The sequence below is a fragment of the Peromyscus eremicus genome, chromosome 5 (assembly GCF_949786415.1).
Source record: "Peromyscus eremicus chromosome 5, PerEre_H2_v1, whole genome shotgun sequence".
In the NCBI taxonomy this organism is placed as follows: Eukaryota; Metazoa; Chordata; class Mammalia; order Rodentia; family Cricetidae; genus Peromyscus; species Peromyscus eremicus.
In genome coordinates this window covers 6,466,444-6,481,619 of record NC_081420.1, presented here as the reverse complement: position 1 = coordinate 6,481,619, position 15,176 = coordinate 6,466,444, and the positions used below count along the sequence as shown (strand labels likewise).

The following is a 15,176-nucleotide window of genomic DNA, read 5'->3' as shown; positions in this document are numbered from 1 at the left end:
AGTCCTTTCTAGCCTTTCCTAGCATTTTTCAGGGGATCTGAACTCATACCCCTTCTCCAAAAGCTAAGCTGAGCCTCCGGAAGGAGGTGGAGTTGCTCTTAGAGAGCCGCCCGTTCCCTCCACCTCCTCCTTCAGAGAAGGCAGAGGAGGATACTGTAGTAAAGTGCCATTCAAACCCTTCTGGTTACAAGAATACGATGACGCTGTCTGTCTGCCTTGTGGTTGACACTGTAAGATTCAGTCAATGATTTCAGACCCAAGGGAAACTCCCAGCACTCAGAGACTAGCCTAATCCAGGCTGAGGAGAGCTGAATGTGACCCAAGGCTGTAAACAGAGACCTGGAGTCCAGTGACCTACTTGTCTGAGTCTAGACAAGTCTCTCCCAGGGGCGCTCCAGGGTTTTCCTCTGGTAAATGGGAACTGAATAAAGATCACTGGGGACTAGGGAGATGGCTCACTGGGTAAAGCTTACTGTGCAAAGCTTGCTGAGTTTGGATTCCTGCAGTGTCCATTTGTAACCTCAACATTGGAGAATGGGGTAGAGACAGGTGGATCCGAATGGCTTGCTGGCCAATGTAGCCAACTCAGTGAGCTTCAGAGTCAGTGAGAGACCCTGTCTCAAAAAAATAAGATGGAGGAGCAATTGGGGAAGATACCTCATGTTGACCTCTGACCTCCACATATGTGTACATTCAAGTGCATGTGTGCCCGTGTGCTCACACACATTCATAATCACATGCATAGGTCACTGGTTGTAAGTTCTGTACAAATATAATCTACCATAGATGCTGAAGTGGAGATGGAGTCATGCACATGGCCTCTTCTTCACAAAACATGGATGCTGCAGGTATGAGAGCAATAGGTGAGACCCTTCCTGACCTGGAACCCCACAGTCACGCAGAGTCCTCCCTCCACCCAGGAAAGCACCACGCCTCTCTGGGTGTAGGATGCCCACGGCAGGGCTGCCAAGCTCAGAGAGGGAGGGTCTGGCTCTATGGAGAGTGGTGAGGCAGGCTGGGGGGGCCCAGGGTTAGAAGGAAGGAGACCCACTGGCTAACCCAGAGAGGGTGCCTTAGAGCCGTCTTTAAGAGGCTTCTACTTTCTTTTTAGTTTTCTCCACTGTGAAGAATCATGCGCCCAGCACTAAGGACTTCCCTCACATCTTTGCTGAGAACGGAAGGAAGGACAGCTGCAATACCCTGCAGCTGACCAGTGACAGTCTAAGAAGTGGCTTTCCGACTGTCCTGGATATTAGTCCTGGCAAATACCAAACACTAAACTTAGGCTGAGAAGAGTTCCAGAACCTTCCCCCCCTTTCTATCTTTTTGCTTGAGATTCACCTCTAGGCTTACATACATACATCAAGCAGGAGCTTCACTACTGTGCTGTATGCCCTGCTTCTCAACTGTCTCTTTTAGACATTTTTCTTTCCTTTGGTTTCTGTTGCTGTTTTTTGAACAACTGTGAGTTTATGATTCTGAGGCTGGCCTGGCTTTATGAGATCAGAGAGGTAACCATGGTCATAAGATGATTGGGAAACGTAATAAGAAGCATTCAGAGCTATTAGAGGATGATTTTATCCTCCACCAGCAATTCAGGGGTCACATCAAAGGAAAGATGCCAGATCAGTGAAAAGAGTGAAAACGCAACCGCTTGGTTCTGACTTCAAAAAAAAAAAAAGGCTGAAAGAGACACAAGACACTTCCAATTTACAAGTTAGACACATCTGATCTTAAAACACCAAACCCAGGAGAGAATTGGGCTCTTAAATTAAGAGGGGGTAAGTAGTCAGGTCCTCCCACCCCTGAACCCAATACTGATCAATACTGAGCCCCAGGCAGTGGGGCTCAGGGAAGGAAGAGAGGAAAAGTTGCCTGAGTATCCAAGAGAGATGCCTCCCACCCCGTGTCTCCCACCCCATGCCCCCACCCTGTGCCCCCACCCCATGTCCCCACCCCATGCCCCCACCCCATGCCCCCTACCCCATGCCCCCCACCCCATGTCCCCACCCCATGCCCCCCATCCCATGTCCCCACCCCATGCCCCACACCCCATGTCCCCATCCCATGCCCCCCACCCCATGTCCCCACCCCATGCCCCACACCCCATGTCCCCATCCCATGCCCCACACCCCATGTCCCCATCCCATGCCTCCCACCCCATGTCCCCTCCCCATGTCCCCACCCCATGCCCCACACCCCATGTCCCCATCCCATGTCCCCACCCCATGTCCCCACCCCATGTCCCCACCCCATGCCCCCACCCCATGTCCCCTACCCCATGCTCCCCATCCCTTTGGGTCCACCCCATGTTTCCCATCCTGTACTCCCCACCTTACACCTCAGATCCAGATCTTGTCCTGGATTGGGAAGAGGCAATCCTGAAAACCAAGATAGTGGGAGAGCCCCCCCCCCAAACAAAAGTTTGTTGCTAATATAAAAGCCAGTTTGAAGCAAAAATCATGCAAATGTTCTCTGCACAGAATAGAAAAGACTGGGAGAAGACCCACAGAGAGACCTGAGGCTCCATGGCCTTCTTGATGTCAGAACACCCCTGAAGGGCTGCCTCATCTTATCTGTACCCTTGAATAGGGCAATGGAACTAGACACATCTGGAGGAGGAGAGAGAATTCCATATGTCATTCATCGATATGGTGCATAGGGGTCATGGAAGCAACCTCAGATAGCTCTTGAGCCTGGTAGGAATAAACATTGGTCACCAGCTAACTGAAATGGCAAGAACTCCACATGGTTGGGTGGGTTTGCTGAAGACTGGCATATGAGAAACTGCCTCCCACAATACTGTAGCTCCGATCCATACTTCCTACAGTTTAGAGACAAGGCTGAGTTAACAGAATATCCCTGACGGTGACCCCAGTATGTTCTTTCTCAGAAGTCATGGATCCTCAAAAGAGAAGTAGTGTTGAATTAGACCACTGACAATGCCCCTTAATAGCATTGCCAGATCTGGGACACTCTAGTATTTGTGAGACCATAAAATGTGATTTCTGCAGGAATCGAGAGTGCTGCTTCCCCAGGCCAGAGCCACAAAGCGTTTTAGAGGCAAAGACTTCCTATAGATGCCATGCCTACTGCTGGCCATACCCACTGCCAGCCATGCCTATTGGTGACCACACCTACTGCCGGCCATGCCTACTGCTGACCATACCTATTGCCAGCCATGCCTATTGGTGACTATACCTACTGCTGGCCATGCCTACTGCTGGCCATGCCTATTGGTGACCACACCTACTGACAGCCATGCCTATTGGTGACCACACCTACTGACAGCCATGCCTATTGGTGACCACACCTACTGCTGGCCATGCCTACTGTCTATTCTCAGTCAGGCACCCTGACAGGTAGCAGGAGGCTCATGCTCAGCCTTCCTCCCCTGTCCCCCCTTCCCTGCAGCTCAGTTGTCACCTGGGAACTGCCCTTCACTTCACTTCTGACCTCTCCCTGATAATCATCCTTCCTCCTCATTCCAGCTGCCAAACTTCAGTCCAGCTCTTGTGGCCTGTTACAAGTCACTCTGAGAGCTTCATGGAAAGCACCATTAGCACTCCAAGGAAAAGGTCAGCCTCCCTTGATCAAATTTGTTCAGGTCAAGCATTATTAGTGTAAATGTAATGTGATGACCCTAAGGAATTGTCAAAGCTCTTGTCACCATACGTGTTACTGTCTGTTGAGGAAACACCAATTAAATCCATATTAAGTCTTTGAACATTCTGTCTTAGAAGGGGTTATACTCTCCTCCATTAGGAAAACCTTGGATGCAGCAATAAATCACGCCATAGTCTTCAGTCTTGCTACTGGCAGCTGGTTGCTGCTTCACCTCATACTTAAGTGAAAATTTCTACATTAACTCAGAGCTTAGAAACGGGATTGTTAGCACAGAAGGCCAGTCTCAGAATCCCAGAGAAAGAGCTTGCTCCCAAGGGTGAACTGATAGTTCAAGGAACATGTGGGGCTTCCAAAGTGATATTTCTTAGACAACATCCAGATGGCCTCAGGGACTGAATAAATATGTTTCAGGAGCCATTTCAGCCCAGGGGCAAAGTTCTGAAGGAAAAACAGGCATGCCATCTGAAAAGCATCAATATGGTTTGGGGTATTGTTGATATTATTTCATAATGTTCCCTTGTCTGCTGTGCTAAGATGAACTTCCTGCTTTTCTGAACTGTCTCTCACCATTAACAAGCTTGCGCAAATGCCTTGAAATCTCTGTAAACAACAATCTCATCCTCACCGACCTTTCAGAATGCAGGCATGGCACTTTTTATCCCCAAGTTCTTTTACGTTAAATGGCAACACACTTGCATAGACTCGTGAGGAATTGGTTTTACCTTTCACTCGTGAATATCTGCCTAGGTTGATGACAGGGCCAAAGCCATACCTGGAGGGTCATGCTTAAGAAAGCCTCCCATCATCAGAGGTGAAGATCGTTAGAACAGCACAGGTTTTCCTCATTGGAGAAATGAAAAGGTCTCCCAGAAAATGGGGCTGTGTTACTTCAATGCGAGGAGAATGGAACCCTTAGCACATCTGGTGGCCTCTGAGAAGTGATGTTTTCACCTCATCTATGGATATCAGAGGCAAAGCAAGAGGACTTCTTGGTTTAGTTCCCCTCCCTCAGAACAGAGGAGCAAAGAAAAGCAATAAACAGCAAATCTAGAATAGCATGGAATGCAGAATAGGATGGAATCTAGAATAGTGTAGAATCTAGAATAGCGAGGACCACCACAACTTCCTAACAAGACCCCAGATAACTTCAGGCAGAATTTTCTTGACTATGTAGTTAATGAAGAAAGGACTCCAAGGTACAGAGACCGGCGGGACTTAGTTTGTTGGGATGTTCTCCAGATCTTAAAATATCTCCACCAGGCACAAAAACCCAGAGCAGACAGTTTCCCCATGACCAGTATGTAATGCCCAGCAAGTGATGCTCCATCAGTAAGGGTAAACCGAAGGGAAATTCCCTCCTATCCCCCTTGTCCCCACCTGTGTGCTATGCCTGACTTCAGGCATCAGTTGTAGATGCTTTTCGCTGATATAACCTGACTGGAATCTTAGGATCTGACCCCCATCAAAAGAAGAAACAATAAAGCCACACCACCCTAGAGACAATCCTCTGCTCAGAGCATCCTCTAACCCATACAAGGAACACTCTGACTGTCCCAATGTGGGCCTTGCTCACGAAGCCACTCATGCTACTCCCTGGAGCACACTTTCGCTCTTTTACACACTCTCACCTCCTAAATTAACTTTTCTCGCTGGGCTTTTGTACACATCCTCTAAGTTCTTTTATTGATGAGGTCAAGGACCTGAACTAAAAGGGTCTGACTTCCCCCACCAACCTCTTTACCGACAACTTTAACACCACGGCCTTGGGTTTTCTCACCAAAATACAATGAGGTATTATATATTATATCTAAGTTTTCTTAATGCAGTTATATAAATTGGCCTCAAATGCAAATATATATAAATGAGATTGGCTAGTAGGAAATCAATAGTAACCTTTGCTGATTACTTATAATTACAATATTCATGATCTATATTGCTCTTCTGAGATAAACTTCTCAAAGAGCCTGTAATGTTTCTGAAGTGGAGCTGTCCAGAATAGGACTTGAAGTCTCTATCTACTTGCCTTAGCAGAGACCACACGGTGAATAAAAATTATATTGCCTCTCATCTTTTTCATTTCCTTAATCATAAGAAGCTTCTAGCTTTGGAAGACGTGTTGGCATACATACACATACATTGGCATACATGCACATGCAGTGTTTCCTACGAACAAGCCAGTCATAGCTAAGAACAACCAGTGTTACCAAAGGAAAATTCAAACTTGGATTTAAGAAAGGGACAACTGTCAATGGGCCATATTATTTCTCCATTAGAAAACATCCCAAGAAGTCCTAGCATCCCAGCCCTCTCAATCCTGGAGCAGAAACAGTGGTCCCCAGGGGGCTGTTCTCTTTCATCTGTCCCTTGGTATTATGCCGGGCCCCAGGAGGATGTGTTGATGAAGAAACGCTTGGGGAGAAAGCTCTCCTCTGCCAGGATATCTCTGCAGTTTCTGTGATGTTTGCTTTGGAGAGGTTCAAAGGATTCTAGAGTCTGCAGTTGGAGAAGGATAAACCCAAGGGCAGGCCTTGGTCTTAGATGCTGAAAACCCTCCCCTCCCATGCTAGAGTTAAACTACCATTTAAAAGAAGCCAGCATACACCTTGGTCTAACAGATTTGTGTTAAGAGCCTCTCTGTTCTTCTTTCTCTCTTTAATGGTAGAAGCTGGAGATCTTACTTGTCAAGTCAGCTCATGTTCCCTCCATGGGCCTGAACAGCTCTGTCTCAAGCCCAGCTCCTGGCAACCGAGACACGCTTACCCATGCAAGCCTGCCCTGACCCCCTGAACCCTTGTCCACTCACCACTCTTTTCTGCCTTGGGTTTCGGTGGCTCGGGCTCAGGCAGACACGGACAGGGCCCATCGCAGAGGGAGCTGAGGCTCTTGCCTGTAGAACAAGCATGGAATTCCAACTTGCACTGCAAGAGAGAGACAGGACAGACTGTCAGAACACAGCTGGCACAGCCTTGGCTCGGCTTTCTGGGAAGCAGCTGCTCTCCTGGCTTTTAGAGAACAAAGGTGGAGAAGGGAGAGGCCGACCCCGTCTGGCTTTCTGAACACTAACTTGGGATTGGCCTTTCATTTTTTTTTTTTTTCAAAATGTACCAGATAACTTCTAAAACACAGCGGAAGCATTGGAAAGCTAATTTTAATTAACAGTAGGCTCATCTGTCATCATTTATAAAACATGATGATTATCTGAAATTTAATGCATGTGGAGTTCTATATGACCCATGAAGCCCTCCCACTTGGGCTCTGAAAGCTTCCCAACAAACCCTCCCACACAGAGGAAGTGCTTGAGAACATTCTTAGTAACTGGCTCTCCCATTACTGTGACAGATACTGGTCATAAACAAAGATTGGTTCGGCTCGTTGCTTCAGCCCATCATGGTGAGAGGCTATGATGGAAATACTGGCATCATGGTGGACAGGAAGCAGAGCAGGAAAGAAGGGAGCCCAGGACAGGACACAAGACACAGGGTACAAGGACATTTTTCAAGTGGCTCACTTCATCCAAATAGCTTCCATTACTTAAGGTTTCTAGACACTCTGAAAATAGCATCATCAGTTGGAGACCAAACGTTCAACACCTAAGCCTATGAGGGATGTTCCATATTCAAATCATAGCAAAGCACAGTCACCTCCTTTCCAAGTCTGGATGGTGCATCTGAGGTGCTCTGCCCCTTCCTCTCAGAGCAATGTGCAAGCTTGTGCGTCCCCTGTCTGGAACTGAAGTCTATACTGGTCTTCTGTGGGCTGGAGCCCTCCTATAACTAGCTTGGGATACAGTGGAAATGTCTACCTAATTCTAGGATTCAGTGTTAGAAGTCCATAAGCTGTCATCTTTTATCAGCAACAATGGTAGCTTTTGGGTCCCTTTCTTTATCTCTTTACATTTAAGTCTCAGCAGACTCAAAACCTAAGTGGGAGAGAGGGAAGGTATTTACAGGTGTCCTAGACCACAGTGGATAACACATTCTTCTTACTTGTATATTATGAAAAAAGAAATTGAGGCTCTTCGAGGTTAAACAACTCATAAAAGACCTCAGCACTCAGCCCAACACATGCCTGGCTTCAGAGCCGAGCCCCGAAGGGTCCTGAGATAGCTTCTGTCACGTGGCTGGGGTTCAGAGCACTACACTGTACCGACTGCGGTTCATTCCGCACCTTTGCCTTTGGCCCAGGTATGCTATCTGAGTTTCCTCCCTTTCTACCTGTCAATTTCTCAGGATCAAGGCTTGCATATAATCAGTCTCCTACAAAGGCCCAGGGCCTGGGAACCTGGCGGAGGTTCAAAGAAAGGAGAGATAGATGGAACTTAAGAACCCACTCAGCATGCATCTCTTATCAGGTGCCATGGGGAATCGTTTAAAAGAAAAGGAAGAGCGGATACAGTCCTTGCCCTTAGAAAACACAAATCATCCTGTAAGAAGCCACCAGCATTTGCAAGGCAACTCGCTGGAGTACAGGTGGACATGGGCTCACTGCGAGAGGATGAGATGATCAGTCCCCAGACGAACTACAAACCCAGGCAGTGTTTTATGGCCGGCTCTAAAGGTTCTGAAATCACTGGGTATAACTCCAGCTGTTACCCATCCAACGGGCAATGGCAGAGCAAGCATACAGAGAGCAAGCTCCATCTCAGTGCAGTGCTCCCTTCTATACATGATCCTGAAACACCTAGCATGTGACCAGTGTGGTCACAGGACAGGGGCGCTTTGTGAAATGAAGCCAGGCCCAGGCATCACTTGACCTGACTTTGGAGTAAATGAGAGCAGATTCATCCAAAGCCGAGTGGACAGGACTATATAGTGAGGCTAACTTCATGAGTATATACAGCCAGAGCAAAAGGACCTCTGGGTATGGGTGTGCTTGCAGGCCGCAGGATGGACTGAAGGAAAGCCAAAGGCTGCCAGTATCAGTGTTCTCTTTAAACAGCACTGTGCTCTAGTTTGATTTCTGTGGCTGTGATAAACACTGACAACAGGCAACCTAAGGAGGAAAGGGTTACCGGGTTTCAGGTTACAATCCACAGTGCAGAGAAGCCAAGGCAGGAACTGAAGCAGAGGCCATGGAGGAATGCTGCTTATTGCCTTGCTCCCCATGGCTTGCTCAGTTCTCTTTCTTATACAACCCAGGACCACCTGCCCAGGGGTGGTACCACTCAAAGTAGACTGGGCACTCCTACATCAACAACAACAACAAAAAATTAATCAAAAAAAATGCTGCACAAACTTGCCCCCAGGTCAATCTGATGGAAGCAACTCCTCATTGAGAGTCTCTCTTCTCAGGCGACCCTAGCTTTGTCAACTTGACAAAAACTAAGCCACATACACAGCATGTGTGCAGCTGGAGTGGAGATCACTGTGGCCAGTGGCTCTGTCTCCCTCCACCTTTTCCTCTTCCTCCTCCTCTTCCTCTATCTTCCTTCTCCTCTTCTTCCTCCATCTCTTCCTCCATCTCTTCCTCTTCCTCCTCCTCCTCTCTCTCCATCTCTTCCTCTTCCTCCTCCTCTTCCTCCTCTTCTTCCTCCATCTCTTCCTTTTCCTCCTCTTCTTCCTCCATCTCTTCCTCTTCCTCCTCCTCCTCTCCCTCCATCTCTTCCTCTTCCTCCAGCTCCTCTTCTTCCTCTGGGCTGGTTCTCTATAATGACCCTCAGTTTCACATTGGAAGTTTACAAACTAGTTTTTAAAGAGACTCTAAATCTTATCTGGGCAAAAATATTCTTTTATGTGTAAATTTATTTTATAAAGTTTACATTTTGCCTGAATTCATCATAAGGCCATTTCATACTAGTTTTGTAATTTCCTGCTTATGTCTGTTGTAGACTCAAATATTTTCCCTCACCAAACTCTACCCTCCTTGAGTGGAGAAGCTACATGTTGCTCATGCCAGTGGCTCTTTGTTGCATGACCCACACCTGCCTTCCCTGCCCCATGGTCTCAGCGCTGCCACGTGACCGGCTGACAGGCAGATGGATCAGCAGCAACAGTGAAGGAGCAGGTTCCAGCAGACACTTCAGGAACCACCGGTTTCATTACCTCGTCTGCACTTCTCAAGCTTTGCAAAGGCCACATGCCCCAGAGAGCTGCTTCTTCTGACGGGGACTCAGAAGGCAGAAGAACAGAACGGAAGTGCACCCAGAGCTATTGAACATCACTATGCGTGAGGAAACCGACTGGCTTCCTTCTAGACCACAGAGCAGGGCAAGGGGCAAGGAAAGCCCCACTTCCTGTCTTATCTCTGACATGATGTGACCCACAGTGAGCCTGGCACATAGTAGGTATTCAAGAAATAGAACAATAAGGAAAGGGGTAGTAATGTGCACTCTGCAAATCCCAAGCCCCTGTTCGGTCCTTGAGCGTCCCAGGAGTTAGCATGCTGGCACTCCATCTCAGCTGTTTATCCCACCCTACATTCTACTCGTGTCCACTATGAGGCCTGTCTGTCTGTCCTAAAGCCCCACATTCAGCACATGTCTCTCAGTCTCATGCTTGCCCCAGGCTACTGGCAGAGTCAGCCTAGTCCACTTGCTTCCCAGCAGCCAGACACCTATGTCTTGTGTAGCCCTGCCTGACCAGGAGCCCCAGGTATGACCTCTTGCAACCAAGCCTGCTTGGCAGGGTAGCAGCATCCCCTCTCCTGTTCCCCGGCAACTGTCTGCAGAGACCGTCGACCTCTCTATAGTCGAGACAGGAGCCCCTGAGAAAGCAGCATTCACCTGTACCAGTCAAACTCAAGGTTCAAGGGTACTTTATCTTCTAGGACAATATGTGACATGCAAGTGGAGCTCAAAAGGCTGTAATTCCAGGGCTGGAGAGATGGCTCAGCAGGTAAGAGCACTGGCTTCTCATAGTAGTTTACAACCTTCTGTAACACTAGTTCCTCAGAATTAGGTGCCTTCTTTTGGCTTCCATGGGCACAAGGTAGTCTCATGCTACATATACATACATGTAGGGAAAACAATTCATGTAGGCAAAATATACACATAAAATAAAAATAAATTTAAGAAATGTTAAATGACTATAATCTCATCATTTTATTTGAATTTTTAAAATTCTGTTTGAATTTAGAAATTCAAAACAGGCTATACAGATAGACAGACAGACAGATAGTAAAAACTCATAATAGGTGTGTGGCAAGTGCCATCAACCTATGGTTACCTCCCTAGGGGATGGGACAGGGCAAGGCAGGACACACAGAACCATCGCAAAAATGGGTGATGTTTGCTTCATATTTTAATTCAGCTTTATTTTTAACTTTTTTAACTCCTGGACTTAACAACTTGTATAAATGATTCAGATATTAGGCATCATACATTTTATAATGAAATGGGAACAAAATATACAGGGTTCTCTGGAGGTAGTAACCAAGAGCCAGAACCACACTGCTCCACTGAAAAGCTGCTCATCTGTGGGGAGCCACTGGTACCACATGGTGGAGGCTGTGCCCAGAAGCTCTGAATTGGAGTCCTGAACCACAGTTGTGGGGAGCCCCCATACCATGCGGTGGAGGCTGCCTCTGGAAGCTCTGAATTGGAGTGCTGAACTGTACCTGGGCAGAGGTGTTCCCACGGCCCCGAGGCTCTCGAGACTAGAACTTCTCATAAATGTTCCCTTCTGGAGCTTTTCTCTAATCTATCTCCCAGTAAGTAAGTAAGCCTCCCAGATGCAATGCCATCCTTCTCCTGCACCAGGCTATTGCCAAGTCAGAGGCAATAGTGAGACTAAAAAGCAGCTCTCCATGCCACCTTACCAGGGGGCCTGGTGACTCTCAGAGAGAAGGACTTCCTGCTGGAGGAGCTCTATAACGCCAGTGGAGCCCCCACACCGGGCAGGTGTTCATTTCCCTCTGCCAAGAGTTAGGTTACAGCCCCCAGGTGGAGCTGGCTGACTGCACAGAGCTGGCTGGACAGTGCAAACACATGTACTGGTTTAGGAATAATCACAAGGCAGGTATGCTGTGCCCTCAGTTCAGGCCTGCTAAGAAAACGGGACCCAAGGGGAAAGGGGGTGCTGCAAGCCTTTCCACTGCCTCCCACTAGAAACAGGTACATAGCCCGAGATGCTGGGCTTCCTCCAATTGAGCAGATGCAGCCTTGACTTATCCAGCTCCCAACTTAGTTGTAATAACAAGACATACTTTTCTGCTTGGGAGAGAGGCAGTAGAGAATGGAGCACAAGAGAATGAAGGAGTCTGCAAGGGAGATGTGGGAAAGGGAGACAGGGAGTCCTAAGCATCCTCCCAGCATCACGGGTACCAGCAGCTTCCTCCTGACTGTAGGACAAAATGACAGGGGCTGGGAACCTTTTGTATAGTGTGTGCAAAGCAGGAGCTAAAAACTATGGATGCGGATTGCTGTGTCATGAGGAACTGACTGGTCAAGCTGCCTCTACACCCAGCCCGCAGGGAGGGAGGATCTGGGCAGGCAGAATATGGTGAGTCACCTTCAACTTTCACAGCATGGCAGTTAAGAACCAACCCAAATGAAAATGTGACCTTCTTGGGGGCTAGTAAGGGTATAGCATAACTTGCCTGTCACTTTAGAAAAAGCAATTGGTTTTGAGTGTAAAACAGAGGAAACGGGTGTAAGCAAACCCTCTGGACTGAAGAGCCTCTTGGCCCCTTACAGCTCACAAGAGCCAAAGCCAGAGGCACACCTGGAGTCCTCCATGAGAGGGAAGGAAGACACCCATTGGGATAAACACTGAGTGGGTACTTCCTATGAGAGAACCCTTCCTTTAGCCTCGCCCACTCCAGAAGGGGATATAGCGGAGAAGACCCTCCGCAGCTGTCTGCAGTGAGCTCCTAGTTACTCTGGAAGCCATACACCTCCCACTAGGGTCCAACTCCAACCCACATGCAAGCTGTGTCCAAAGGAGTCTCAGACCTGGCCTTTTTAAAGAGTGGGGGTCTCACAGAAGCAGCTGGGGTAGGCCTGCAGCCAGTGTCACTGGTGCCCTCATAAGGGAGGAACACGTGGGCACAGTACCCAGGGAGGGATGAAGTAATGGGACGGACACAGGAGAAAGATATCTCTAAGCCTCCTCAGACCCCCAGAGGCACCACAGACCAGGAAAACAGCTCCTCTGCTTCAGAATGAGGTAGCCACTGTTAGTTGTTTGATCTCAAGCACCCAGCCTCCAGGGCTACGCAAGGGAACTGGGTCATTTACACGGCTCAGTTTCCAGTTCTTTGCTGTGACAGCCAAGCTAACTGATACATGTTGCATCTAGTGTTTTAAGAAGGCACAGATTCTAAGACAAGGAGATGCTCTAGTGTGGGATTAAAAACATAAATCTTTGTGCCAAGATGGCATAGGTCTACTGGAAAGAAACAAAACAAAATCACAGAACAGCAGTCTTAAGATGTAAGGGAATTGGATCTGAAAAAGTCAGCCATGTTATGTCACTTGTGACTCACGCCCAGGGGTGGTAGTGGGTGGACATATGAAAATTTCACATCTTATATTGATTTTATAATAAAGTGGTTATATGAATAATTAGCTTTAACTCTATACAGGAAATGAATTGAGAAACTAGGAAATCAGGTAAGGTCATTTAAGCATGGACTAGCCTCTGTATTCACACAAATAAATATAAATCCAACTCCCTGGAGCTTCTAGGCCCTGGACCTGCTGGAACATAAGTGCCCTCCCAACCATCTAAGGAACAGAGAAAGGAAACACTGTATGACTGTGTTGAGGTGCTCAAAACACTGACCTACTTAAAAATAAGTGTGCTAGCAGATTTCCCAGCCAATCCTTGCTTCCGTTTTGCATAACACGTCAGCGTGAGTGAACGTTTCCTGCAAATGGCCAGTAAATCTTTCTCTCCTATGATTTGTAAAGCAAAGCTAATAACTTCTCTCTGGTTCATTGCTCACGCAGGTCTCCACACTCTTCACTGGGCCTTGCATGCTTGGGGTATTATTTTTAACATTTTATTTAAATTGCTTTCTCCACTGTATTTCATCAACCTATCATCTATTTTTAAACCAGACTGTTGACGGTTCACAGTTGACAATTTTGTTCACAGTTGATGAATTCTGATTTGTTTTCATTCGCCCAAAATCATGTCACAGTAGAGGGAGGGAAATAATCCCCAGGCTGTGCTGGCTTTAATACCTGGGCGTGAAGTGAGCGGCTGCTGTCTGCTATAGTCAGATGGTCCCCTCAGCTCTCCTCTCTAGCTGTGCCAGCCCCACTTCTCAAGTGGAGTGGGGTCCCTCTACCTCAAGGCCTATGTACTTTCCTTTGTCTGGAGCTCTCTCCCCAACTCACTTGATTTCCCCATTCACTTTTTTTCTCTACTCAGTTCCTGATCATCCACACAATATTCTCTGCTTCCCCCTCCCCTGCCATATAAACACCATGGGGACAATTCTTTGTCCTACTGGCTTAGAGCCTAGAGCAGATGTCCCATTAGTGGCTTTTTTTTTTTTTTTAACTGCAAGAAGAGAATACATACCTGCATACATGTTTGGAAAGGTTCTGCATGGATCCAAAGGTCCCTCCCTTGTTTTTCTACCTTACTCCTTCCAGAGAGCCCCCATCCATTCAAGCCCTGGGTACTGACAGGAGGCTGGCCATCTTTCTATCAGCCAGGGTTAGTCTCAATCTAACTGACAGTTGACCTGTTTGTGACCAGGTATGGGTCTTATATGTATACTTCTGCCTACCTGTTTCTCATATAAGATTTAAGAATTTCAAAAGGAGGCAGAACTTCAAACTTGAAACTAAGCTGTTAAGAAAGAGACCTTCTTCATGAAACAATACCTGTCAAGTTTAAAGGGAAGATATAATTAGAAAGTCACCATTTTTGCAATGCAAAAAGTTTGGGGAAAAAATAAGTGGGAGTAAGACATACACGAGGTGGTTGGTCTCAGGTATACCCCAAAGAGTGTTTAGTTGCAACAGAGAAGACAGCGTACATTTCCAACAAAATATGTAGCTGTCACCTCTTAACAGAGGGACCAAGATGCCAAGTCAGCACCACAATGGAATAGCCTGGCATGCACCTGCTCATATGCCACCAAAGGAAAAATCCAGTGGCTCTATAAAATGCAGCCCAGTGGGGCTGACAAGACAGCCTAGTGGTTAAGAGCACTTGTTGCTCTTGACAAAGGTCCCAAGTTTAGTTTCCAATACCCACATGGCAGTTCCTAACCATCTATAATTCCAATTCCAGGGGATCTGACTGACATGTTCTTCTGATCTCTGCCTGCACCAGGTACACAAATGGTACATACTTACATACGTGTAGGCAAAATATGCTCATACACATAAAATAAATAAATCTAAAACTATTGAAATACTGCAGCCACAATTGCTAAACTTGAACCAAGTAGAAACAAGCATGATAGTGTCTCCTTAGTGCTTAAGTAATAATAATTACACAAAGCTATAAAAGACTTCTTTTTGGGGGGAAGCATCATGATTTTAATGTGAATCACATTATTAGGTAATGTTTTGAAATTATTTTCCCATAAGTGCAATAGTAAATTCTTCTAAGGCAATTACACAGAAGAACATCCCTTTCTTTAACAAG

At 47.0% G+C, this 15,176-nt stretch overlaps 1 protein-coding gene across 1 annotated transcript in view; it reads right to left on the bottom strand.

Annotated features, from left to right (window-relative positions):
• Spock1 (SPARC (osteonectin), cwcv and kazal like domains proteoglycan 1) overlaps positions 1–15,176 on the bottom strand; it is a 279,458-nt gene that overhangs the window by 74,462 nt on the left and 189,820 nt on the right. The window contains exon 5 of the mRNA XM_059262399.1: positions 6,431–6,545. Coding sequence (XP_059118382.1) covers positions 6,431–6,545 — 115 coding nt within the window. The remainder of the gene's footprint in view (positions 1–6,430; positions 6,546–15,176) is intronic.